This window comes from Bos indicus, chromosome 15, assembly GCF_029378745.1.
Source record: "Bos indicus isolate NIAB-ARS_2022 breed Sahiwal x Tharparkar chromosome 15, NIAB-ARS_B.indTharparkar_mat_pri_1.0, whole genome shotgun sequence".
NCBI lineage: Eukaryota > Metazoa > Chordata > Mammalia > Artiodactyla > Bovidae > Bos > Bos indicus.
In genome coordinates, this window is record NC_091774.1 from 52,459,242 (window position 1) to 52,486,932 (window position 27,691).

Sequence of the window (27,691 nt, forward strand, 5' to 3'; positions counted from 1 at the left end):
AGATACACATACAGAGGCTCAGAAAGCACCAGCCTTGGAACAGCCCGATATGGACATAAGCCCACACCTGTCTCTTCCAGACTGTGTGACTGTGGGCAGGTCATGCTAACCTCTGAACCTCGGCCGTCCTACCTTATCAGTCTGGTAACCGAGGTAACCAAAAATGTACGTGCACTTCTAGTGTTAGCTATCATCATTACCACTGTTCTATGTGTTCAAAGGCACACAGCGGAGGAGCTGTATCAGAACTTCACTGAATACTGCTGGATTAAAAAAATAAAAGCCAAAGCTGGGGGGGACCATACTTTGTCCTATCTTTCTTATAGTTTCTAGCAGGAACTTGGCACATATTAAAGTGCATAGATTATTTTTTTTTAACTTTTTATTTTGAAATTATTTCAAACTCACACAGCACTTAAAAAATAGCATGCATACACACACACAAAACTCAGGTATATCCTTCACTCAGATTCTCATTACATTTTGCCTCACTCCTTTTCTGTTTTTTCCTAGACCACGTGAGAATTCATTTCAGACATCATACCCCTTTATTCCCAAATATTTCAGCACGTATTTCCTAGTATGAGGACATTCTCTTACAAAGCACTAACCAGTAATGATTAAATTTGGTACATTTTAACACTGACAAAATATTTTTATCTAATATACAACCCATACAAATTTCCTCAATTATCCAAACAATATGCTTTAGAGCAATCCACCCTTCACCCCAGACTCAGATATAAGCCAGGATCAAAACTGGAATCACACACTGCCTGTGCCTTCAGTTTTCTTTCATCTAGAACAGTCCCTCAAACTTTCTTTGATATATATTCATGATACACACATTTTTGCAGAATAAGGCTAGTTTGTCTGTAGACTTCTTCACTTGGGATAACAATTTATTGAGGAACCACTTCCTATTATTCACCTATTCACTGCACAAACTTTTCAGGAGACTGGTTATTACAGGACTGTAAGCAGGATACCGAGGACTCTGATGAATTCTACAGTGTTCTTATCTTCAAGGTATTCACTGCATAGTTATTGGCAAACAGCTAAATTACAAGCAAGCACCTTGTGAGTGTAGTGCAGAGCAAGGGCCACAGGCATGACTTCTTGGAGGCAGAGGCATGAGCCGTGCCAGAAAGGATGCGCAGAAGCACAGATTCCCTTAATGCACTCCTGGGATCTTCTATGGGAGACAGCTCTGCTTCCCCAAGCAGTGTGTGCCACGGTGGGGGCTCAATAAAACACAAATCCAACAATACAAGGCCAGAAAGGGGAGGGAGTGGTCCAGGGCACCCCTATCTGGGTACCTCTATTCAGGGCTCTAAGTTAAGTCCCACTCAGCAGCTGCCGTGGTGACAAGAAGGCAAGGACTGTCTAGGCAGCTGAAGTGTGGGAAAGGGCCATGAGTGCCACCTACTGGCACCACAGCAGGCCTGTAGGCTGCCACAGAGGGCAGCTGGGTGTTGCCAGGAAGCCTGTTATCCTATGGCAGTGAGACACAGAAGTAGCCCAAATTTCTAAAATTGGGTTGGCACTTGAGCTACTACTGCTAAGCTCCAGAACCCTATGAGATTTTCAGTAAAAAAATGGACTGTGCAAAGCCAACCACAGTATCTGGCCCTCTAGATAGGAACAAAATTTGGCCTTCATTAATTCAGGTTTGTCCCAGTAACAAAGTATGCTCTTCTCCAAGTCAGGCTCTGTGTTGAGCATTGAGGGTACAGATGAATCAGACATGGATCTTGCCCACAAGGAGCTCCTGGTCTGAACTGGTGGTGGGGAAATGGAACACAAATAAGTGTTTTAAGGATCACAGGTGCTCTGAAAGCTGTTTGTAGAGGGTCAGTGACCACACAACATGCTTAGCTCTTCCGGTCTTTCAAAACTCTTAAACTGTGGTGTTCAAAAGAGTCTGTGTTTCTAGAGCAGCCTACTACGCACCAGGCACTTGACATTTATAATCTTATCTGGTCCTGTGATTAGAGAAGGAGTCATAAAGAGAGAGGATAACTGACTTGCTTAAGATCAAATAGTCAGTAAGTGGCAGCCTGGGCTGGAACCCACCCTCTCTCTATGGAACCACACTGCCTTCCAGGGTATATATCCCAACTTCTTCTCTTTTTCCACACATTTAGCCTGGGATCAGCACAAATATCTGTGGGGCCGAATCAGCTGACCCTGGAGAAAAGACCCTGACGCTGGGAAAGACTGAAGGCAGGAGGGGATGACAGAGGATGAGATGGTTGAATGGCATCACCGACTCGATGGACATGAGTTTGAGCAAGCTCCAGGAGATGGTGAAGGACAAGGAAGCCTGGCATGCTGCAGTCCATGAGGTCACAAAGAGTTGGACATGACTGAGCGGCTGAACAACAATCAGCTGACAGAAAATGATAAAAAAAAAATAAAAAAGGAAAAGCCTTACATAGAAAGGAAGTTAAATGATGAATGGAGATACTCTGATTAGTTCTGCTGTCTAGAACCTTCTCCCTTGGAAGGGACCCCTTCTCTTAGACTGAAGATGAGAAAGGCCAGATCCCTTCATGGTAGTCTCCATAGTACCACCACTACTTTCACAGCTGCATGGCAATATAACACTGTAAAGTGGTCTTGACTTTAGGTTAAAACAACCTTGGCAAACAAACCTAATCAATAGGTCTTAGAAGTATAGGAAGTCCTAGTTCTCTGCAGACAAGCTTAACAGACTCTCAGAGTATAATGCATCTGCCGAGAAAGCTAATGCAAACTCAGGCCATGTTAACAGCCTCATAAAATCTCTAAAAAGTGGATCACTGCCCTGCTCTACACAATGATAGTCACGCCACACCAGAATTCAAATAGGGCACCAAAAACTTTGTGGCCATTTCATTACAAAATGATTAGGATGAGAGAAGAATTGAAACCACAGTTTGGAGAACCAAGGTTTATTTGGCTTGGAGCTATTAACATTCAAAAGTCTGGAACAGGGAAAGGGAGCTGTGTAGTCTTAGAGGACAGAACAAGGACCAAAGAGGCAAGCTGTAGAGAGAGCTAACTACGTAACAGCAGCCCACCAGGTGTCAAGCGCTATGCCAGGTGCTTTCATAATATTACCTTGGAATTCATCACAACATAAAGCATTTTTCTAATAACAAAGTGCTGTGTGTGCTCAGTTACTCAGTCATGTCCAACACTTTGCAACCCCAGATAGCCTGCCAGGCTCCTCTGTCCATGGAATTTTTCAGGCAAGAACACTGGAGAGGGTTGCCATTTCATCCTCCATACAGAGTGCTTATGCTTACATTACTCCAACTGCCCAGAATGTCTTTCTACCCAGCTCCTTATATCCAAATACTAACATCTCCAGGCCCAGACTGAATGCCCCTCTTGTCTATAGAGACTTAACTTTTTGTATGTACTAATTACAATTCTCTTACCAATGTTCTTTGAAAGGCAAAGGTCATCACGATACATCACGATTCAATGCTGAATGGGGCATACTGCTCATAATGGGCCTTAAGAATAAATAAATACCAAATAAAATGTACAAATGACCAAAAAAAAAACTCATGAAAAGATGTTCAACATCATTAGCCATCAAGGAAATACAAACCAAAACCACCAAGAGGTATCACTTCACACAACGGCTCTAATAAAAAGACAGTAAGAGGTGCTGGCAAAGGTGTGGAGAAATCAGAAGCCTCACATTTTATATTGCTGGTGAGAATGTTAAAATGGTATAGCTACTTTGGAAAACAGTCTGACCATTTCTCAAAATGTTAAACACAGAGTTACCACATGGAGCAGTTCTACTCCTAGGTATCTGGCCAAGATATATAAAAACATACATTCACACAAAAATTTGTACACACATGTTCATAGCAGTGTTATTCATAACGGCTGAAAAATGAAAACACAAATGTTCATCAACTGATGAATGTGTAAATAAAATGTAATATATCTATACATGGAATACTGTTCAGTCACAAAAAGGAACAAAGTACTGTACATGCTACAACAGAGGTGAACCTCGAAAACATAATAAGTGAAAGAAGCCAGTCATCAGAGGACAAATATTGTATGAGTCCATTTATATGAAATACCCGTACAGGGAAATCCAGGGGAAAAGAAAGTCAGTTAGTAGTTGCCAGAGGCCGGGAGAGCGGGGAATGGGGAGCGAATGCTGATGGGACTGGGTTTTGGTGGGGGAGGGGGGAGGTAGTGATGAAAATGTTCTGGAATTAAGACACAGAGATGGTTGCATAATCTCATGTCTATATTAAAAAGCCACTGCACTGTATCCTTTAAAAAGATGAATTTTATGATGTGTGAATTATATCTCAAAAGGAAAAAGAATAAGTGAATGAGTAAATGTTTACTCAGAGTAAGCTTATTACTCAGGAGATAGAGTATCCCTCACACCTAGAGGAGCCCAACTGCGGACTGGATGGTGCCCATCAGAGAGCCTGAAGAGGAGACAAGAACACTGGAGTGGAAGTGAGGCTGAAGACAACAGTGCCCTGGGTTCTGTCTGACCCATCAGGGGCTGTACCTGAGTCCCAGTGGCCCTGGGAAGGATACTGTTCTGCCTGCTGGACTCTGACCCGTGGGGATTCCATGGGGCTCCTCCAACTATGTGTGCTTTACATTTGGTCCTGCTCACTATCTGCAAAGGCTGGTCAAATACACAGATTTCCCAGGAGGCCTGGGCGCTATCCCCACAAACAAAAGGGCATTGAGATGGAAGCCTGAGCTCAGCCTCAGAGAGGAATTCTTATGCAGCCTTCCTGGGCCTCCCATCCACATGAATGGAGGATCATGGAGACCAGTCAGTCTGCCCAGCTGCTGGACCCTGCTGGGGAAACTCTGGAGAATAAACAAGGTTTCATTCAATCAGTCAATCAACTGGTCAGACTCCATCTGTACTGTGTGCTTTCTGAGTGCCCAATCAGCCTTGTGTGAGTAGCCATGGTGGAGGCAGGAAGAGATGCTGTCCACCTGGCTGGGACAGCATGGCCTGGGTGAGGAGACACAGGCATGAAGCAACTGTGGAAAAAGACAAGGAGGTGAAGACTCAACATGATACCATCTGGCTCAGACTTTGAGGCTTTGGGAATTTTGATAAGTTAACTGCAATGAGAAAAGCATACATTTTGCATTCATGTGGAACTTGGTTTAAATCACAGCTCTAGTCCTTATCAGCTGCAGGGTATTAAACGCACAGTCGTGTCCGACTCTTTGTGACCCCATGGACTGTAGCCCGTCAAGCTCCTCTCTCCATGGGATTCTTCAGGCAAGGATACTGGAGTGGTTTGCCATTCCCTTCTTCAGGGGATCATTCCGAGCCCAGGGATTGAACCTGGGTCTCCTGCACTGCAGGCAGATTCTTTACCGTCTGAGCCACCAAGGAAGCCCATGTGGAAAATGGTCACAGCACAATCTGTTTTGCAAAACTGCAGCAAGAACTGAAGATAATACATATACAGTATCTGGTACTCTGCCTCGTGCACATACACAGAATGGGTATCTAATAAACAGCAGCTATTACTACTAGGGAAGGTGAGCTTTCTGGAAGAGAAAAGGCTTGAAGGGGGCAATAAAATATGAATTGGATCTAAATAAAAGAACATGGGTGGAGTTGGAAGCACTACAAAAGCTAACAGGTAGGAAGAAGTAAGCTGCATGTTTAGGACCAGAGAAGCCAACTCTGACTGAAATGGGGGTTCCTGGGATGGAGGGGAGTCGGGCTTGGCTGGCAGGAATGCAGGGCGGGGAAGAGGGGAGGGGCGCTGTCAATGAAGAGCAGAGTTGAGAGCAGGAGAGATTAGGGATCTAGATTTGACATTCATCTTCAGGAACCTTGTACAGTCCTAGTAAGGCAGATTGAAATGGTTCTCCCTTGAGCTACAAAACATCTCCCTAAGCCTGGAAGCTTACTCCTTGGAAGAAAAGTTATGACCAACCTAGATATAGGAAAAGGAGTACATCAAGGCTGTATATTGTCACCCTGCTTATTTAACTTATATGCAGAGTACATCATGAGAAACGCTGGGCTGGAAGAAGCACAAGCTGGAATCAAGATTGCCGGGAGAAATATCAATAACCTCAGATATGCAGATGACACCACCCTTATGGCAGAAAGTGAAGAGGAACTAAAAAGCCTCTTGATGAAAGTCTAAGTGGAGAGTGAAAAAGTTGGCTTAAAGCTCAACATTCAGAAAACAAAGATCATGGCATCTGGTCCCATCACGTCATGGGAAATAGATGGGGAAGCAGTGGAAACAGTGTCAGACTATTTTTCTGGGCTCCAAAATCACTGCAGATGGTGACTGCAGCCATGAAATTAAAAGATGCTTACTCCTTGGAAGGAAAGTTATGACCAACCTAGATAGCATATTCAAAAGCAGAGACATTACTTTGCCAACAAAGGTCCGTCTAGTCAAGGCTATGGTTTTTCCAGTGGTCATGTACGGATGTGAGAGTTGGACTGTGAAAAAGGCTGAGTGCCGAAGAATTGATGCTTTTGAACTGTGGTGTTGGAGAAGACTCTTGAGAGTCCCTTGGACTGCAAGGAGATCCAAACAGTCCATTCTGAAGGAGATCAGCCCTGGGATTTCTTTGGAAGGAATGATGCTAAAGCTGAAACTCCAGTCCTTTGGCCACCTCATGAGAAGAGTTGACTCATTGGAAAAGACTCTGATGCTGGGAGGGATTGGGGGCAGGAGGAGAAGGGGACAACAGAGGATGAGATGGCTGGATGGCATCACTGACTCGATGGACTTGAGTCTGGGTGAACTCCGGGAGTTGGTGATGGATAGGGAGGCCTGGCATGCTGCAATTCATGGGGTTGCAAAGAGTCGGACACGACTGAGCGACTGAACTGAACTGAACTGAGATAGCATATTCAAAAGCAGAGATACTACTTTGCCAACAAAGGTCAGTCTAGTCAAGGCTATGGTTTTTCCAGTAGTCATGTATGGATGTGAGAGTTGGACTGTGAAGAAAGCTGAGCACCGAAGAATTGATGCTTTTGAACTGTGGTGTTGGAGAAGACTCTTGAGAGTCCCTTGGACTGTAAGGAGATCCAACCAGTCCATTCTAAAGGAGATCAGTCCTGGGTGTTCTTTGGAAGGAACGATGCTAAAGCTGAAACTCCAGTACTTTGGCCACCTCATGTGAAGTGTTGACTCACTGGAAAAGACTCTGATGCTGGGAGGGATTGGGGGCAGGAGGAGAAGGGGACGACAGAGGATGAGATGGCTGGATGGCATCCCTGACTCGATGGACGTGACTTTGAGTGAACTCCAGGAGTTGGTGATGGACAGGGACGCCTGGCGTGCTGCAATTCATGAAGTCGCAAAGAGCTGGACACGACTGAGCGACTGAACTGAACTGAACTGAAGCCTGGAAAAGCACTGGGAGGAAACTGTGACCCAGGCAAGCTCCATTCTCCTTCAGGCCTCACAGCATCCTCATCTATAAAATGAAGTGCTAGGACACTTCTAAGGGGGGCAACTTTAGTAAATTACTCAAGCAATCCAAATTTCTGTTTTATCATCTGTGAAATGGGGCTATACTACTTTCACAGTTGTTAAGGATTTAGTAATTTAATAGTCTCATGTAATGCCTATTTTAAAAAAGGCATTTAATAAACACCAGCCACTATTAGTAATAGTTAATGTTATTAAAACATTACTATTTTATGTATTTTAATATACACATACAAAGAATACATGTTAAAAATATACAGAATTATACTGTTAAAGTAATATGCTAGAAACATTAAATGAAACTCTGACTAAATGTGGGTTCTTAAAAAAAGTAATAAAACTAAGGTGATAGGTTGGGTGTTTTTTTGCTCCACCTTAATTCATTTACCTTGTGTTCATTAGTTCGGGTCTTTCTGAATGATCACACTAGGAGCTTAATAAAACTGTAGAGGGTAAAAACTGAATATCCAGAGAATTCTATCCATTATCTTATTTTGCTAGTTCAGGGGAAAAAACCTGGTATAATTAACAACACTCAAAAACAACCCTTACTAAGCACTGAGCACCTAGTAAATATTAGGCATAGCACTCGCTGGTTTTTCTCATTTAATTTTCTCACTGAATACTCACAGCAATGGTGTGAGGTAGGTCAATCACCATCCCACTCTGCAGATGAAGAATCTCGGGCTAGAATCTTAGCCTACTTTCCCAAGGCCATAGAAAGCTAACGAATGGCACAGCTGGGATCCAAACCCTGTCTTCTGAGACTCACCACTGGGAATCAAAGCTTGTTTCCTCAGACTCTGAATTCCTTACTGCCAGGATTCCTGCATCACTATGAACAAAGCTAGTGGAGGTGACGGAATTCCAGTTGAGCTATTCCAAATCCTGAAAGATGACACTGTGAAAGTGCTGCACTCAATATGCCAGCAAATTTGGAAAAGTTAGCAATGGCCACAGGACTGGAAAAGGTCAGTTTTCATTCCGATCCCAAAGAAAGGCAATGCCAAAGAATGTTCAAACTACCGCACAATTGCACTCATCTCACATGCTAGTAAAGTAATGCTCAAAATTCTCCAAGCCAGGCTTCAGCAATATGTGAACCGTGAACTTCCAGATGTTCAAGCTAGTTTTAGAAAAGGCAGAGGAACCAGAGATCAAATTGCCAACATCCGCTGGATCATGGAAAAAGCAAGAGAGTTCCAGAAAAACATCTACTTCTGCTTTATTGACTATGCCAAAGCCTTTGACTATGTGGATCACAATAAACTGTGGAAAATTCTGAAAGAGATGGGAATACCAGACCAACTGACCTGCCTCTTGAGAAATTTGTATGCAGGTCAGGAAGCAACAGTTAGAACTGGACATGGAACAACAGACTGGTTCCAAATAGGAAAAGGAGTACATCAAGGATGTATATTGTCACCCTGCTTATTTAACTTACATGCAGAGTACATCATGAGAAACGCTGGGCTGGAAGAAGCACAAGCTGGAATCAAGATTGCCGGGAGAAATATCAATAACCTCAGATATGCAGATGACACCACCCTTATGGCAGAAAGTGAAGAGGAACTAAAAAGCCTCTTGATGAAAGTCTAAGTGGAGAGTGAAAAAGTTGGCTTAAAGCTCAACATTCAGAAAACAAAGATCATGGCATCTGGTCCCATCACTTCATGGGAAATAGATGGGGAAGCAGTGGAAACAGTGTCAGACTTTATTTTTCTGGGCTCCAAAATCACTGCAGATGGTGACTGCAGCCATGAAATTAAAAGATGCTTACTCCTTGGAAGGAAAGTTATGACCAACCTAGATGGCATATTCCAAATCAGAGACATTACTTTGCCAACAAAGGTCCGTCTAGTCAAGGCTATGGTTTTTCCAGTAGTCATGTATGGATGTGAGAGTTGACTGTGAAGAAAGCTGAACGCAAAAGAATTGATGCTTTTGAACTGTGGTGTTGGAGAAGACTCTTGAGAGTCCCTTGGACTGCAAGGAGATCCAAACAGTCCATTCTGAAGGAGATCAGCCCTGGGATTTCTTTGGAAGGAATGATGCTAAAGCTGAAACTCCAGTCCTTTGGCCACCTCATGCGAACAGTTGACTCATTGGAAAAGACTCTGATGCTGGGAGGGATTGGGGGCAGGAGGAGAAGGGGACAACAGAGGATGAGATGGCTGGATGGCATCACTGACTCGATGGACGTGAGTCTGAGTGAACTCCGGGAATTGGTGATGGACAGGGAGGCCTGGCGTACTGCGATTCATGGGGTTGCAAAAAGTTGAGCGACTGAAATGAACTGAACTGAACTGAGGATTCCTGCTAATGATATGAAAACCTCTCAGGCAAACCCACTGACAGAGGCACAAGAAGAGAACCACTTTACATGCCTTAGTAGGACTTTGGGCCTGGGACCCTTTTCCAAAAGGAGGAGAGGGAAGGAACCAGGATGTAGACAAGTTTAAGTTCAAAAGTAAGATTTTCTGAGACAGCAGAACTGTGAGGCAAACTGCTAAACTGAATACGGTAAACCCATAACATATCAGTTTGACTAATTTCAATATTCTTACATTTCTCTGTTCCTCACTGGTAGGATTTGTGTTATGGCCATGACTGAGCCGGGCCTTTGGAGAAGCAGCACTTGGGCCATAACAATGGTGGCTGGGAGACTGAGCCAGACAGCTGCCCCTGCTGGGGAGCCCTGAGGGACTGCAGTTTTGCGTCCTCACTGCCTCCGTGGCTAGATCAGTGCCCAAGAAGATGCTGACACACACAGCTGGTAGGCACTCAGAGTGGTTCCCAATGTTTCTCAGCAATCAGAATTGATGTGCAATCCCCTCCCAACCACACCAACTCAGCTGCCGCTGCTTCATACTTGCTTTGTTGTTCCTCCCGCCATGGGGCCTCTATAAACAAAAGTTTCCTCTGCCAGGAAAGCTCTTCTTGTCTTTTCACCTAAGTTAACTCCTTCACTTCCTTTGGGAATTTTTCCCTGGCCAGAGGAAATCTCTCAGAGACACTTGAGATTCTCTATATCATTCCTTTGCAGCATTTGTGACAGCTGTAATTTCATATTTACATGATTAATGTCTGACTAAGCTTTAAGCTTCATGAGACAAGGTCTGTACATTTTTGGCCTATCACGGATCCATCAGGGCTTAGCACAGTGTCAACACACTGTAGGCGTTATTTGTTGAATAAATAAATGATTGAATTAAATCACCATTTTAATTTTCTTTTTCCCTAGGGGGATGTCAATTCTTTTGTTTACAAGTTTATTATGACTGTAAATAACTACTAACATTTGCCTAACTCCTACCATTTACAAAACACTTTAAAAATACTCAATAAATATTTGTTAACTATTTACGTGAACAGTGATAAACAACACAGCAATGGTCTGCCACCTCCAAAACTCACAGTAGCGTGTGTGTGTGTGTGTGTGTGTGTGTGTGTGTGAAAAAGAGCGAGAGAGAGAAAGAGAGAGAAGGAAACAGATGATCCATCCCAAAAGAGGGTGATAAGTGCTATCACAGAGGAAGTATAAAAGTACTTGGAGGGCTAGGGACGGCTTCCTGGAAGACGTGACACTGATGACCCAAAGGATGAATAATTCTCTAGACCACAGGAGTTCACCCTCCTGGAATTTTCATGAGTTCCTGGGAGGGTGGCCTGGCAAGTATCTTACAGTCAGGGTTACTGAGGAAGTTAAGGGACTACCAGCTCAAGACCACACAGCCAAGAAGCAGTGGGGCCAGCACTGGAGGCTCCACCGCAGGGCTGGGCTTCCCTTCAGGGCATCCCTCCTTGCCGCAAGCCACTGCAGTAGGCCCTGGCTGTTCTTTGCTCCTGGGCTTGGCCAACAACCTGATCCTTCGGGGGTTCTCAGAAGCTGACTGGCTGTTTCCACAACTCACCTACTCATAAAGTTCTGAAAAAGCTGCTAACCCAATCTTCCCCAGTAGTTTTCTATCACCAGGGAGCAAGCAAACAGATTCTGTTTAAGTTCACACCTCAGAAAACATGCCAGACCATGGACCACTCTGCAAAATTGCTAGGCTGGTAAAGGCCCACTTGAGTAAGCCCTGGAGTTTCAGTGCGTGATCTGGACCCTCCCCAAAGGGCTCAGTTTTCTCTGTAGAGTTTAACACTGAGAACTATATTTCAAAGTTCTCAGTGGGGACCTCATTAACAAGATGTTGAAACAAAGATTCGAAAAGGGAAGGTCTGTGATTTATTAAAGGCTTCTCTGGTGGCTCAAATGGTAAAGAATCTGACTGCAGTGTATGACAACTGGGTTCAATCCCCGGGTCGGGAAGATCTCCTGGAGAAGGAAATGGCTACCCACTCCAGTATTCTTGACTGGAGAACTCCATGGACACAGGAGCCTGGTGGGCTATAGTCCATAGGGTCACAAAGAGTCGAACATGACTGAGCGACTAACACTTTAATTTTTTTCATGATCTATTAAGAGTCCCAAAGACAGTAACTGTGACAGAAGTGGAACTTAGGTCTTCTAATTCTAAAATCCTTGTACTTTTTTTTTTTTGTAGCAGTATGCTGCCTTCCAACATCCCAGCATTCAAAAAGAAACCTGTGTAGGTTATACCCTAGCATTCAAGAAACACTCATAAGCTTCAAATTACAAGAGTGATGCCAGTGCGGCCTTGACCTTCAGTCTAGAATAAAGCTTTTGTTTCAACCTACTGCAAGCCACAAGAACATTTACATATTTACTGGTTAAGATAGTTGGATGTTTTGGTTGCTCTCATGCCATCATTAATATTTTCCCATCCAGCCAAAGTGATATACCCATCGATAAATAGCCTCTCAGAGGCCCCGAGACAGCCAAATGTATTTACCAGCCAGGGTTTTTGTTAATTAGATAAAATCCTTGGATCAATGTGCAGAACATTTACCTATATTGGAGCTAAGTACATTCTGGACACCTTAATCCTGGCACAATGACAGCAAGTGCCTCAAGCCCCAAGCTGGGGCATCCGGGGACAAAAACCAAACCAAGCCATCAATGCAAAGCTAGAATAAATGTGTTTGGCCTCCAACAAAACTCAACCCTTTCTTCTTTCCTGTGTTGCAAATCAAATCAGACTTTTTTCCAAAGGTATCTAATAAACAAGTTTTAGCTGGTATGAAGTACTTTAATGTCTAAAACCATCAAACCAGAAATCAAAACAAGATGTCAAAACAATCTTTAGACTGATCTTTGAGGCAGCATAGCATGTACAGCAGGAAAAGTCAGAAGGTTCCATTCAACTGTCTACTTGACATCACCACTTGAATTTCTCACTGAAATGTTAAATTCAACATGTTCAAAACTGAACTCAATCTTTTCCTCCCAACCCAGTCCTCCTCCCCCAGCAGCTTCATCTCAGAGAACGGCCAACAGCATCTCCACCGCTGATCAAGCCAGAAAACAGAAATTCATTCTTAACACCTTCTTCTCCCTCATCAACTATATGCAAATTCATTCATTCAAGATTCACTTACTGAGTACCTCCTACATACCAGGCACTGATACTGTTCTAAACATCACCAAGTCCTGTCTAACTTACCTCCTCCATCTCTGCTACTGACACCTTACTCCAAGTCACCACCTGCAATCATCCTTTCTGGTCTGGACTACTTCAGTCACTATCAACTGGTTTTCTTGCATCCACCACAGCTCCCTATCAATCTATTCTCCATGGAGCAGCCAGAGTGATCTTTTAAAATTACAGATCTAGATCATGTCACCACATGTCTCTCTCTCTCTTTCTATCACATACACACACCTTAAAATTCTTCAATGGCTGCCCACTGTTCTTAGTAAAAATAAAAACCATTACCATGGCCAACAGATCCAGTGTGATATGGTCCTTGCTTAACTCCCCAACCTTATTTCATGCCCTCTCCCACTTACAGTCCAGTCATTCTGGACTTCCCTCAATTCTTTTCCATCTTTTCTTGACTCAGGGCCTACTGTCCTTTTAACTCAATATTCTTCTAGCTTTCTCGTCATCCTTCAGAGTTCACTTTAACCTCACTCAGATGCTTTAGCTTACTGATAACATACCCCCACCCTCCACCCCTCTCATACTCAAGGTTAGACTCCCAAGTGTCTTGTGCTTCACTTTTTAACAAAGTTTTACTGAGATATAATTCACACACCATAAAAGACATCTATTAAAAGTGCACAACTTGTTTTTAGTAGATTCAGAGTTCTGTGATCTTGACTACCAACCCCAGAACATTTTCATTAGCCCCCCCCAAAAAAACTCAACCCATTAGCAGTCATTCCCTATTCCCTCCCAAACCCAGCCTTTCCAGTCCTTGGCAATCACCAATCTACTTTCTGTCTCTATAGATTTGTCTATTCTGGACATTTTATATAAACTGAATCATTTAATATGTGGTCTCTTGTGTCTGGCTTCTTTCACTTAGCATAATGATTTCAAGGTTCTTTAATGTAGCACACAGGCAATATTCATATTGATTAATATTCCACTGTATGCCTATATCGTACTTTTATTTACCCACTGATCAGTTAATGGACTTTGGGGCTGTTTCCCTCTTTAGGCTATTATGAATAATGCTGCTATTAACATTCTTGTACCAAGTACATCCATGTACGTTTTCATTTTTCTGGAGTACACACCCAGGAGTAGACTTGCTGGGTCATATGTTTAATATTTTGAAGAATTGCCAATTGCTTTCCAAAGCAATTACACCATTTCACATCCCCACCAGCAATATTTAAGGGTTCCAACTTTTCCACATCCTTACCAACATTTGCTATTATCTGTCTTTCTGATTACAGTCATCCTAATGTGTGAGAAGTGGTATCTCATTGTGGCTTTGATTAGTAGTAAATATCCCCAGAGAAGGGAATAGTTGCCCACCCCAGTATTCTTGTCTGGAGAATCTCATGGACAGAAGAGCCTGGTGGGCTACAGCACATGGGGTCTCAAAGAGTCAGATATGATGGAGTGACTAAGCACAAGCACCCTAATACTAATGATGTTGAGCATCTTTTCATGTGCTTATTGGTCAATTTGAATATCTTCTTTGAAGAAACGTCTATTTGGATCCTTTGTCCACTTTTAAGTTGGGCTATCTTTTTTTATTGTTGAGTTTCTGTATTCTTAATACAAATCTCTTACTAATTTGCAAATATTTTCTCCCTTTCTGTGGGAGAGACTTTTCACCTTCTTGAAAGTGTTCTTTGAACACAAACATTTTTACTTTTGAAGTCCAATTTATCTCATTTTCTCTCTGATTTCCTGTGCTTTTGGTGCCATATCTAAGAAGGCTTGCCTAGCCCACAGTCACAAAGATTTACTCCTATGTTTTCTTCTAAGAGTTTTATAGTTTTAACTCTTACATTTAAATCTATGATCCATTTTAAGTTAATTTTTGTGTACAGATGAGGTAGGGCTACAGTTGTATTTTTTTTACACGGCAGTATCCAGTTGTCCCAGCACCATTTGTTCAAAGGGCAAATTGTACTTCATTTTAAAGTACGTAACTGTAACTGCATAGTCCCTGGCTCCCAGTTGGACTGTAAGTATCAGGAGGGCAGGAACTGTGCCCATCCTGTTCACCACTGTATCTCCACACTCAATCCAATACCTATCTCCTAATAAGCACTCAGATATTTTGGCTGAACATAATACATTTATTATTAACAATAAACACAAACAACTCTATTATGAGTTATAGGTATTATCATTTCCACATCACTTAGGCTTACAGAAGTTGGGCAACCTGTGCCTTGTTCTGCTGGTTCTCAATTTTTGACTTAAGTATTCCCTCCTCACCTGAGAAGCGGATTAGTGAGCTCCTCAGAGCAAGGACTGCTTCTCCTTCCTCATTTTGTTGCCACCAACACAAATTCAGCTCAGGGCTAGGCAGAAGAGACAGGCTGGACAGATGAGTGACTGAGGGACAAAGGGACAATGCTCTCCATAACCAGGTCCCTACTCATCTCCAGTGTCTCCTGGCCTCAGACCCTGATCCAGCAACACCGAACAGTGTAACAGTATACAGCTTCCCCTCCTCACCACACACGTAGGCTGTTTCTTGCCTCAGCCTCAGTGCTATCACTTACACTGTTCCTTTTGCCTAGAATGCCTTTGCCTTCTATTTGCTAAACACTCCTAATATTTTAAGACTCTGATCAGGCGTCATTTCCTCTGGGACATTTTCTCTGGTCCGCCCAGTAGATGAGGGCCATATGCTGGGCTCCTGTCTCAGCACTATGAGTGGAGACAGACTAAGGACCTGCATAGTTACTGGAGAGCATGGTGTCTGTCCATGAATCCTCCAGGCAAGAACACTGGAGTGGGTAGCCATTCCCTTCTCCAGAGGATCTTCCCGACCAGGAATTGAACCTGGGTCTCCTGCACGGCAGGTGGACTCTTCATCATAAGAGCCACCAAGGAAGCCCTCCTGTCTCAGCACAGATCATGCTGCGTTACCAGTCTTCCCCAGACTCCTTAATTGAGGGCAGGAAGTGTGTCTGGTCAGTTGTCCCCGATGCCAGGTAAACCACCCAGCATGTGGCAGGTGCTCAGTAAGCTTTCATCAAACAAACAAATGAATCCTGGAGAGAAAGGGCAGGAAGTCTGAAGTTCAAGACTGATACCACCATATTTCCTTCATTTAAAAAATGTTTGTGCTGATGGAAACAACTGAGTTAAGCACTCAGCAGAGCCCTAGCTCCCTGCTGGGAGAAGGGAAGTGGGCAGGGGTATAGTCTTTCACCCAGATTTGTTCGAAAAGAAATGTGATCTCTGCGGCAAGAATAGGAGGCCTCACTACTCCCAGCCCTGACAGCTCCTCACTCGGCTCTGTCCGATCCTGGACAGATGTGCCTTCAGACTGCCCTGGGCCCTAGGTTTCGGTTGAGTGGTTCCTGAGGCCAGGAGCCAGGCGTGGGGTGGGCTGAGCCCAGGAGCAGGGCCACCTGCTCACGCTGCCGACAGGTGGGATGGGGCCTCAGGACCGGGCTCCCACTCCTGAAGAGCCACAGCTGGACCTGCAAACGATGTTTAAGTGCCTTGGGGGAAGAAGGAAACAGCTGCCACACAAAGAGAAAGGAGAGGAGGACGGGAAGGAAAAGAGATCCAGTCTCCTTCTGATATAGCCAGCTGGAGTTTGAAAATAAGACTCTGGACTGTCTGCTTCCGGTTTGCTAGAAAGTCAGTAAAAAGTAGCTTTCCCCAACTTTCACTGTACTGGAAAAGAGGATAAGACACGTGTGGAACCAGACCTTGTCCCTGCCATGGGGAGGCACACAATCCAGTGTTTAAGGTGAAGGCCAGTCCAAAGTTCCTTAATATAAAGAAGAACATGATGAGTGGCAGAACCTTCCCTGTGGCTTTAGCCAGGCAGGCCCACACCACGAATGGTTAGCCAGCTCCACGTAAAACAGGTAACAGTGCCCACACTTCAGAGCTGTTGGTTTGATCATCTCACGCTGCCTGAGGATCCCTCATCTGTTCCTGATTTGGGCAGTGTGTGAACCACACTGGTTTTCCTGTTCATGGGCTGAGTGCCTCCTCAGTCCTGATGTTCAGCCCAGCTTCTCCCACCTGACCTCCAACTTCTCTACTAGTAAAGCAGTCTTCTCCTGCACGGCTGGCACGGCCCTTCCTAGATGACCTGACCATCAACCCCCCTCCACCCCCGCCCCCGCCCCCACGCCAGGCCAGCAGAAGGTGCAGGGCAATGGGCAGATCACACTCAGCTGGGAGGACTCTGAAGTACTTGAGCGAAGGCTGGGAGGCTTTAAGCAAAGGTGTAAGGAGCACAGTGTACACACAGCGGTCTGTGTGGAGGGCCCACACCTAGAACCCAGAAACTGCAGATTCCAGAGTATGCGTCTAGAAGATGATGAAACTCCCCACCTCCGAACAGAAGAGCTTTGGATTGCTTCCCTTCACTAGCAAGAGCTCTCCCAAGGCTCTGGGAAGGTAGGGGATCATCAAGGCAGAGGCACACACAGCCCATAACCCAGAGGGGGACAGGAGAAAAGGGAGGAAGAGACAGCATTACTCCAGGTCTGAGTTTTATTCCAAATACTGATTTGACCACACAGATCATACACGTGGTGACCCAACTGTGTATAAACTATGAGTAAATATTTTTAAAAATTGAGAATGGAATTCTATCCTGGTATTAGCAGCTCTGTTGGGTAGAGCTAAAGGCCAGGACATAGATAGGAAGAAATTAATGGTAGTGTTAAGCACCTGTGCAGAGTCTGGAATGTAAAAAGGCTAAATAAACAAGGACCTGTGGTAGGAATTCAAGGAAGTTTCCTTCAAGCAAGGGTGGTCAGGCTCCCACTTCATGTAGGTCCAGCTCTCTGAGCAGGAAGAGCTGTGATTGGCAGGTCACATGTTTGTTTCCTTGAGACCACATGATGAAGGTGAAGGGAGACTGTCAGTTCTGAGGGGCCGGGTCTGTGCCTTGCTCATCTCTGCCTCCCTCACAAGGGGTGAAGGGAGATTCTGACTGAGTCTTCATGATCAACAGGGATAGGACAAGAGGAGGCAGGAGAAAAACACACAAGAGACTGTATGTTTTTAGAGACTGGGGACATACAGGGAAATCCTTGCAGACACTAGCCACATAGGCAAGAACAAATGTTCTGAACCACACACATATCATAAATTCAATCACTTTCTGTAATTTGAGGGTGGGAGGTTTAATCGTTATTAAGAAAAATGTGTATTTGAAAGAGCTAAATCAATCAGCCCTTGGGGGTTAAGTGAAACAGGAAGGAATATGTCAAGGCTGTATATTGTCCCCCTGCTTATTTAATTTCTATGCAGAGTACATACATCATGCAAAATGCCAGGCTGGATGAAGCACAAGCTGGAATCAAGATTGCAGGAAGAAATATCAGTAACCTCAGATATGCAGATAACACCACCCTTATGGCAGAAAGTGAAGAAGAACTCAAGAGCCGCTTGATGAAGGTGAAAGAAGAGACTGAAAAAGTTGCCTTAAAATTCAACATTCAAAAAATGAAGATCATGGCATCCGGTGCCCACTTCAAACAGATGAGAAAACAATGGAAACAGTGATGGACTTTATTTTCTTGGGCTCCAAAATCCCCGCGGCTGGTGACCACAGCCATGAAATTAAAAGACGCTTGCTCCTTGGAAGAAAAGCTATGACAAATCTAGACAGCATACAGAGACATTACTTTGCTGACAAAGGTGCGTACAATCAAAGGTATGGTTGGTTCTTCCAGTAGTAATATACAGATGTGAGAGTTGGACCATAAAGAAGGCTGAGCGCCGAAGAATTAATGCTTTTAAATTGCAGTGCCGGAAAAGACTCTTCAGAGTCCCTTAGACTGCAAGGAGATCAAACCACTCAATCCTAAAGGAAATCAACCCTGAATATTCATTGGAAGGACTGATGCTGAAGCTGAAGCTCCAATACTTTGGCCACCTGATGAGAAGAGCTGACTTGATGGAAAAGACCCTGAGGCTGAGAAAGACTGAAGGCAGGAAGAGAAGGGGATGACAGAGGATGAGATGGTTGGATGGCATCACCGACTCAATGGACATGAGTTTGAGCAAACTCCGGGAGATACCGGACGACAGGAAACCTGGTGTGCTGCAGTCCATGGGTTCACAAAGAGTCAGACACGACTGAGGGACTGACCAAAACAGCCTCCCCTGGTGAGAACAGATGCTTTCACAGCCCTGCTGCTCTGCACATGCATGGCCTGTCCTGGCTTGCCAGAGGAAAGCAGCAGCCTGGCAGCAGTCACCTAGCGGTCATCAACAGGTGACTAAAGGGTCAGCAAAGGCCTTAAATGAGGGGCACAGCCAGCTGCCACCCATCGTGCCACCATACTGCAGCAGAAGGAAACGATGCTCATCTGTTTCTGAGGGAATGAATATGCCAAACACTGCCTGCAATTATGAATGGCTCTTATAACAGCAAGCTGACATCTGTGCTTGGTTTTTAAGATGCATCATCGCATGTTTATTAAACTACTGCTCCATCATATTTATTTGGCTACGAAACAACTCCCAGCCCATACTTCCAAAAGTGGTTTATTAAAAACTAAGCCTTGAACATGAATACTCAAAAGCACCCTCGAGAGTCAATAGTAATATGGCAGATAAAATGAAAGGGAATCAAAGCAGTAAGTCTTGATGGGGGCTGTGGCTGCCTTTCAACACTTTCTTTCACGTTCAGGCAGTTGGAGTGGGGAGGAGCACCATGGGTGTGCGGCGCTGGGTGCGGTGATAGCCACTCCAATCACCTAATTTCCTGTCTAAAATGTGGACATGGCGGCAGGGAAGGGAGGGTGTCCCACGGCCACCTAGCTCTACACAAAAGGCAGTGGAAAAAAAAAGGCCAAAGTTCAGTAATGCCGGGCACCAAGTTTCACCAAGAATGAAGCCTATGCCCCTAACGAACAGCCCCACGTTGATGCCCCATGTCAGAGCATCCATCCAGGACAGACTCTATTCTGCCCTGGCACCTGGCTGAGGCCTGGGTCAAGTCCTGTCCCTGCGCAGGAACAAGCCTCCGATCTAACTGGCCGCTAGTGGTCGCTAGGGGAACAGATGAGCTAGGTAAGCTGGAGAAATGCAGTCAGCCCTCAGACAGGCACCCAGCACAGGCACCCAGCCCCGCAGGCAGGTGGCTCTGGCAGAAAGATCTCTTCCAGCTCCCTCCCAAACCTCCAAGTGTCTCCACTGTTGCCCACCCGCACTCCATCTGGTCAATAAGCAATTACCCGTGGCCAATCCCACAGAAACAAGAACAAAGAGGAAGATTCACCGAGGAACCCACAAGATGTAGGAGGGATCCCAAACCACGCCCTCAGAAGAACAGAACAACTGAGGGATCGGGGCTGTTTGGGGCCAGAAAAAATGACACAGGGGCTGACTCTCTACTTTAAGATACCTAAGGGCGGGGGCCAAAGGAGCCCAAGTGACTCACTGACTACAAGGAAGTGAGTTTGGTTCCCAGCTCAGTGTGAGGATTTCCTCCAAGGCATCACCACCAGAGCAAGGGCCCCACCCCACTCAGGCCTCCTGCATGGGAGGGCAAGGCCTGGGGTTCGATACTCACCTGCTGACTTCTTGGACATTGTTGGCTCGAGCAGCTTCCATCAGGGCTGCATCTGAAGAGAGAGGGGGCACCAATCAGATCCCTGGCCAACCCTCAGAGCTTCCTGGAGGGCCCAGAAAGACAGTGGAAGGGAAGGCACTTCAGATACATGGGCTTTAACAAGTAAAAAGATGCCAAGATACACAAAGAGAAAGCTAGTCCTCCCCTGTCCACGTGAAAGCCTCTGTTAACAACCTGTCTTCCACATCTTTCCATTAGAGCCCAGACTCAGAACTCTCATCACACAGGTGATCCAAGGAATGTGTTAGTACCACGTGTGGCCAACAGTAAACGTGTGTGAACGCCTTCGCCCTTCATTAGCTATAAAGCTCTGCAGGTTTATGTAACTATCATACATTATTAATCATCCCCCTACCTTGCCCCACTTTCTCTTCCAACTTCAGTTTACCAGCCTAGTTTTGAATCTTGATGTTACAGGTCACAAACCTAGGAGGAGGACAGAATAGGGAGGAGCAGGCAGGGGTGTGGACCCCTCCGAGAGTGGAGAGACCCTTGAGCAGGAGCCAGGCTCCACCACAGCCCGTCCACTGTTCACCCTGTTCTGTGGCGGCCTTTCCCCCCTCAACGCCAGCTTCCCCAACTATAAAGCAGGGGCACTAATCCCTGCCCTGACAGCCTTACAAGGATGCTAAAGAAATAATGGTTGAAAAGCCTGCAGACATCCCAGTGCCAAACCCAACGAAGGGAGAGCCAAAGTAGAGGATTCCAATCCATCCCTTAGGAGTCACCAGGCCTGGTAGAAAGGCAATGGCAAGCTTGGCCTGGCCTGGGCAGCGTGTGGGCTGCTGGCACCACCTTGTGGCCATGAGGAAAAGCTGCCAACAGCAGAGGCACATTCTCTCTCCCAGGAGGCTGCAACACTGAGCTCAGCTGGTCCTGAGCTCCCACTGATGGGCACCAGACAGACTCAGACCCAGCCTTGTCTCAGGGAGCTCTCAATCCAGCCAAGAGAATCACCAAGTGAAAGAGAGGACGCACTGGGGCAGGGTGGAAGAGCAGACCTGGGTCTAGTCTTAACTCTGCCACTTACTTGCTGTATGACCTGGCTCACTCACCTAACCTCCTGTGTACAATACCCACCTTATCAGACATATGCAAACCAGTCCTGTGGTTCAGACCGATGCATAGGCCTCCATGCCACCTCCTGCTCTAGGCTCCAGGGCCAGGTCTTCCTCGGTTCCCCAGCTGCTCCCCCAGCATACACCTAGGCATGCTTGGGCAGCCCCCAGCTGGAAGGGGAACAAGCCTTCCTCAGATACTGCAGTATTCTCTCTCCCCTCACTCTTTAAAAAAAACAGTAGCTTCTGCAAGGTCCCAGAGGGAATGAGGAATGAACTGAGATTAGAACCGGGGTCCCCTGGCTCCTAAAGGGCAGTACTGATTATGCTGCACTGAGGGCCTTGGCTCGCAACTCTCAAGTCAGGAGACAAGGGAACTGGCAAGTCAGAAGCGTTGGGACTGGTCATGGTTTGGTAAACGTCATATATTTTGGTAAAAAAAAAAACCCCAGTGTCTTTTGCTGGGGTTCATATGCCACAGAGTCCAATCTGGAGCCCCCCAAAAGCTCTGAGGCAAGACCTTGGACACTTTCTCCCCATCTGTCTAAACCTGCTGGACTTGGGACATTCCCTGCTCATCAATTTTCCATGGCTTTCCATCACCTAAAGAATTTCAAACCTTCCAAACCCTCATGCCTGATATCCAGACCCTACCCCATCTGCTCTCACCTCATTTGAAAGACTTCCTCTCCTCCAACCAGGCTGGACAAACTGCTAGCCTCTAAACGTACTATGCTGACCTGAGCTTTGTTCCTGGAAACATCTGCATAGAATACAAACCATCTTGTGGAACATTTACTAAGTACCTACACTAAATACCAGGGACTATGATGGACAATGCAAAAGTATTAGGGAAAGGAACTGGCATCAACCTGAAAATATCAAGACGAACTCCCTGCTCTCAAGGAGCTCACAGTATCACTCTTCTTTTCATCTCTTGCCTTATCCTTCAGAACTCAAATTCAAATTCCCCATCCTCAAGGAAGGTCTCCAATCATTCAGGAAGGCTTTCCTGACCATGCTGGCCTTCTGATCCCCCAAAACACACTGTCAGATGACTCACCAGATGCACAGGTCTAATGGCCCGCTGCTGCTGCTGCTAAGTCGCTTCAGTCGTGTCTGACTCTGTGTGACCCCATAGATGGCAGCCCACCAGGCTCCCCCGTCCCTGGGATTCTCCAGGCAAGAACACTGGAGTGGGTTGCCATTTCCTTCTCCAATGCATGAAAGTGAAAGTGAAGTCGCTCAGTCGTATCTGACTCCTAGCGACCCCATGGACTACAGCCTACCAGGCTCCTCCATCCATGGGATTTTCCAGGCAAGAGTACTGGAGTGGGTTGCCATTGCCTTCTCCGATAAAGGCCCGCACCGTCCCCTTAACTGGCATTGTGTTAAGTCAGGAGTTCCACATCAAGCTTTAAAGTAGGCGCACAGAGGGTATTCATATCTCTGTGGGTGTGGAAGTAACAGAATCATAGTGTGCCTAAGCTAGAAGAACCGTTAGGAGCTCTGTTTCAACACCCTCATTTTATAGATGAGGAAACAGGACCATGAGAAAGAGCAGAAGTCCAAAGTCATGTGGCAATTAAAGGTAGACCAAAACAAGACCCCAGGTGACCTTACTCCCTGCTGAGGCTCTTCCTATACAGCTGGCCACATCCTGCTGAATAAACAAATGAACATCAAGGGCGTCCCTCCTCTTGGTTCAAAGTCTCAGAGCTTGGGATGCATGGAATCTTGAAACACCATGCCTCACTCTTCTCTCTGAGGAAGAGCTGAGAACCTGAGTAGCTGGATTCATGTAGGCTAGAAGTCTAGCTCTCTGCCTGATCTCCCATTCCCTGCTCGGCTCCATGCACCTAGGGGTGATGCCAACCTGGGTCAGCCAGCCCCCGTGGTTGCTCTGGTTCTCTAGAGAGCCACCTCCCTGTATTCCTTGTCCTGCCAACTTCCCCACATAGCAAGATCACCTCATGCCTGAGACCAGGCACAGCAGAACCCTAGGAGTCTCCCTGATGAACACACCCACACTGCTGAACTTCAAAAGGAATCAGAATAACAGCACTGTAAGAGACATGAGAAATCACCCTTCACCTGTGGGGAAACAATCTAGAGAGCAGAGCCAAAGTTGGCACTGAAACCAAGTCTCTTCCCTTCTTAGGCCATGGACCCCAAGGACTGTAGCGTGCCAGGCTCTTCTGTCCATGGAATTTTTCAGGCAAGAATACAGAAGCTGGTTGCCATTCTCTACTCCAGGGGATCTTCCCAGACCAGGGATCAAACCCACGTCTCTTGCATCTCCTGCATTGGCAGGTGGATTCTTTACCACTGCACCACATGGGAAGCCAAACAGGTTCCCTGGAGACCTCTTAAAGGAGGAACTGAACCAGGTAGAATGGTAGAGAAATAGGCCACATGCTAATTTCAGATGTTTCGTCCAATGCTCCCATTGTACAGATGGATAAGGTGATACTCCAAGAAGAGAGGCTGACCTTTAATAACTGTATTATTATAATACAATAGTTATTATTATGGGCTTCCTAGGTGGCGCCAGTGGTAAAGAACCCACCTGCCAATGCAGGAGCCACAGAAGACGCAGGTTTGATCCCTGGGTAGGGAAGATCCCCTAGAGGAGGGCATGGCAACCCACTCTAGTAGTCTTGCATGGAGAATCCCATGGACAGAGGAGCCTGGCAGGCTACTGTCCACAGGGTCCCAAACAGTAGGACACGACTGAAGCGACTAGGCACGCATGCAATTATTATTCTAATACAGTAACAGTTGCATAATTTGAGAAATTACACAACTCGGAGGCACTGAACTCCTCAGCCAAATTATGTCTGGGTCCTACCAGGACTGAAGCTCTAGTGGTCTAAATCTATAAGCAACTCCCACCCTCCAACCACATGGACTCAGGACCCACCTCCCGCCTCTCACTTGCACAAAACCAGACTGTCCCGATAATCACCCTTGCTGGACGGGCTCTTGCTGTAACAATGCACCACCAGCGCCGTGGCCAGGGCCCACACACCCAAGCCGGCTCTGCTGAAGACTCCATTCCAGCTGTCCTGCCCAGGGAGTGTGTCTTCGGGGCTAGGAAGACGTCCCCACGTGGCAGCTGCAAGGCAGGGGGTCTCGGTACGTCCTCTCTGGCGCCCTCCAGTGGCTGCCCCTCCTCCGGTGAGTAGGGCCGGCGACGTTCCATGGCGCCCCCCGACGGCCGCCCTCAGCCACTGAGGCTCCCCGCGACCCCCGGTGGTCACACTCTGGCCGGTGGCACTTTCGTGGCTCCGGAGCGATGGGGACCTAAGCAGCTGAAGAAGGAGCCGCGGCGCCGGCGCTGTTCTCTTCGACACCAGGGACCCCAGCATCGTGACAGCTGCTTCGATAACCCTCTGGTGCCGGCCCCTGTGCTGACCACTTCCAACATGGCTGCCGCGGCGCGTTCGAAGACGCCGCGGAGTGGAATTACGCACTACCTCACGGGAGTGGTAGTCCCTAACCGTAGACCTTGACGTAGCGGGGGGAGAAATAAACTACACTTCCCAGAAGGCTGTGGAACTTGCGTCATAATGACTGCAGACTTACAGCATCCTGGGGCGTATTGGGAAATGGAGTTTGGACATGGGGGCGTGGCAAGAAGGGAAACACCTAGCAGGGCCCGGGCATTAGAGTTAAGGTGGGAATCCCAGAGTCGTCTTCCAAGTTTAGCTAAAACATGCGATGCAATTTCTGAGTATTGTAAATTAAACGGGACTCTTCAGCAGAGGCCAGTCATGAAACTTGTGCTTCTTTTAGCCTGTATCTCTTTTTAGCCTGGGACTGCTTTTCACAAAGATAGCTAGGGTAACGGATGCACCTGAAATAGGAACTCCTTTTCTTTTCTCTCTTTTTGTTTTTTGTACACAGACATCCTTTCTGTTAAAAAAGTTGATGCCTAATCTTGCTTTCCCACTTACCTAAAATATTTAAGGTGGCAGCTGAATAAGGGAAGCTGGGCTAGGACAATAGAATAATAATTCCTGTGTACAGGGAAGGGAATTTAGGCTCAAAAATAAAAGAATTTGTCAATAAATCAATACGTAAAGCTCAAGCCTTCAACTCCAAGCCATCGCCTCTTTGATACTTGCACCCTCATCCTGCCCTCATTTCCCCTGATTGAACCCGTGAGCAGGCGAAAGATGAAGTGCTTTTTTTTCTAGGTGAGAAATGGATTTATTTAAAGAGAAGCACACTCCACAGAGCTCCAGCCTTCTCAGAAGGAAGAGCAGCCTTGGGAGAAACACACTCCACAAACTAGAATGTGGGCTGTTGCAGAGGGTATGAGTAGTCTTGAAATGCAGTATGGTTAGTTTTTATAGGCTGGGTTATTTTTCACAGGCTAATGAGAAAAGCTGTGATAAACCTAGACGGTGTATTAAAAACCAGAGACATCACTTTGCCGACAAAGATACAAATTGTCAAAGCTATGGTTTTTCCTGTAGTCATGTATGGATGTGAGAGCTGGACTATAAAGAAGGCTGAGCGCTGAAAAATTGATGCTTTCAAACTGTGGTGTTGGAGAAGGCTCTTGAGAGTCCCCTGGACTGCAAGGAGATCAAACCAGTCAATCCTAAAAGACACAAATCCTGAATATTCAGGGAAGGACTGACGCTGGAGCTAAAGCTCCAGTACTTTGGCCACCTGATGTGAAGAACTGACTCACTGGAAAAGATCTTGATGCTGGGAAAGATTGAAGGCAGAAGGGGAAGGGGAACAGAGGACAAGATGGCTAGATGGCCTCACCGACTCAATGGACATGAGTTTGAGCAACTTCGGGAGATGATGAAGGACAGGGAAACCCGGCGTGTTGCAGAGCAACTGAACAACAGCAAGGGAGGATTATTCCCTAACTATTTTGGTGAGGGGGTAGGAGTGATTTCCAGGAATTGAGCCACTGCCCACTTTTTGGTCTTTGATTGTTGGCTTTGGGAACTGTCAAGGCACCTCTAGGTGTGTCGTTTACCTTGCTGATGTACTACAATGAGTATATACTGAGGATCAAGGTCTAGTCTAAGTTGACTTATCTGCCATCTTAGGCCCATTTGATTCTAATCAGTTTATGTTGTGTCCTCGGGCTATGTCATTCTTTCAAAGATTGTGCCCTGCCTCCTTCCCTCCTGTTTCATTTGACCCTCAGATTTTACTCCATATTCTTATGGGAAGCAGAAGGGCAATGGTCTATCTTCTGTAACTGAGAAGGTTCTTTTTTATATCAGTTCTAGATCCTGTTCCTGCACTTACTTCAAAGTATCTGAACCTTCCCAGATGACTCTATTTAAATAAGCTATCTTCCTTTCCACATCTTTCTTATCCTGCCTGCTGCTGCTGCTGCTGCTGCTAAGTTGCTTCAGTCGTGTCCGACTCTGTGCGACCCCAGACACGGCAGCCCACCAGGCTCCCCCGTCCCTGGGATTCTCCAGGCAAGAACACTGGAGTGGGTTGCCATTTCCTTCTCCAATGCATGAAAGTGAAAAGTGAAAGTGAAGTCGCTCAGTCATGTCCAACTCTGAGTGACCCCATGGACTGCAGCCCACCAGGCTCCCCCGTCCATGGGATTTTTCAGGCAAGAGTACTGGAGTGGGGTGCCATTGCCTTCTCTGTTATCCTGCCTACTTGTCTTCATATCATGAAGCACTTGACATGTTGTTGTTGTTTAGTTGCTAAGTCATGTCTGACTCTTTTGTGACCCCATAGACTGTTGCCCGAAAACTCCTCTGTCCATGGGATCTACCAGACAAGAATACTGGTGTCAACTAAAAAAGATGCACAGCTTGAGAGCTTCGAGTTAAGTTTTATTTGGGGCAAAATGAGGACTGCAGCCCAGGAGGCAGCACCTCAGATAGCTCTGAGAGATAGCTCCAAAGAGGCAATCAGTTCAGTTCAGTTCAATTCAGTTGCTCAGTCACATCCAATTCTTTGCGACCCCATGGACTGCAGCATGCCAGG

At 46.1% G+C, this 27,691-nt stretch overlaps 1 protein-coding gene across 3 annotated transcripts in view; it reads right to left on the reverse strand.

The window, feature by feature from the left end:
- Positions 1–25,169, reverse strand: part of CLPB (ClpB family mitochondrial disaggregase) — a 142,279-nt gene extending 117,110 nt beyond the window's left edge. Inside the window, exons 1-2 of one of the 3 annotated variants that reach the window (XM_070803845.1) lie at positions 24,672–25,169; positions 20,586–20,637 (exon numbers count right to left, since the gene is read on the reverse strand). In XM_070803845.1, coding sequence (XP_070659946.1) covers positions 20,586–20,637; positions 24,672–25,074 — 455 coding nt within the window. In that variant the 5' untranslated portion in view covers positions 25,075–25,169. Of the gene's footprint in view, positions 1–20,585; positions 20,638–24,626; positions 24,647–24,671 lie in introns of those variants that run through there. The other 2 variants (XM_019975382.2, XM_070803846.1) reach the window with 2 other exon arrangements.
- Positions 25,170–27,691: the final 2,522 nt, after the last annotated feature.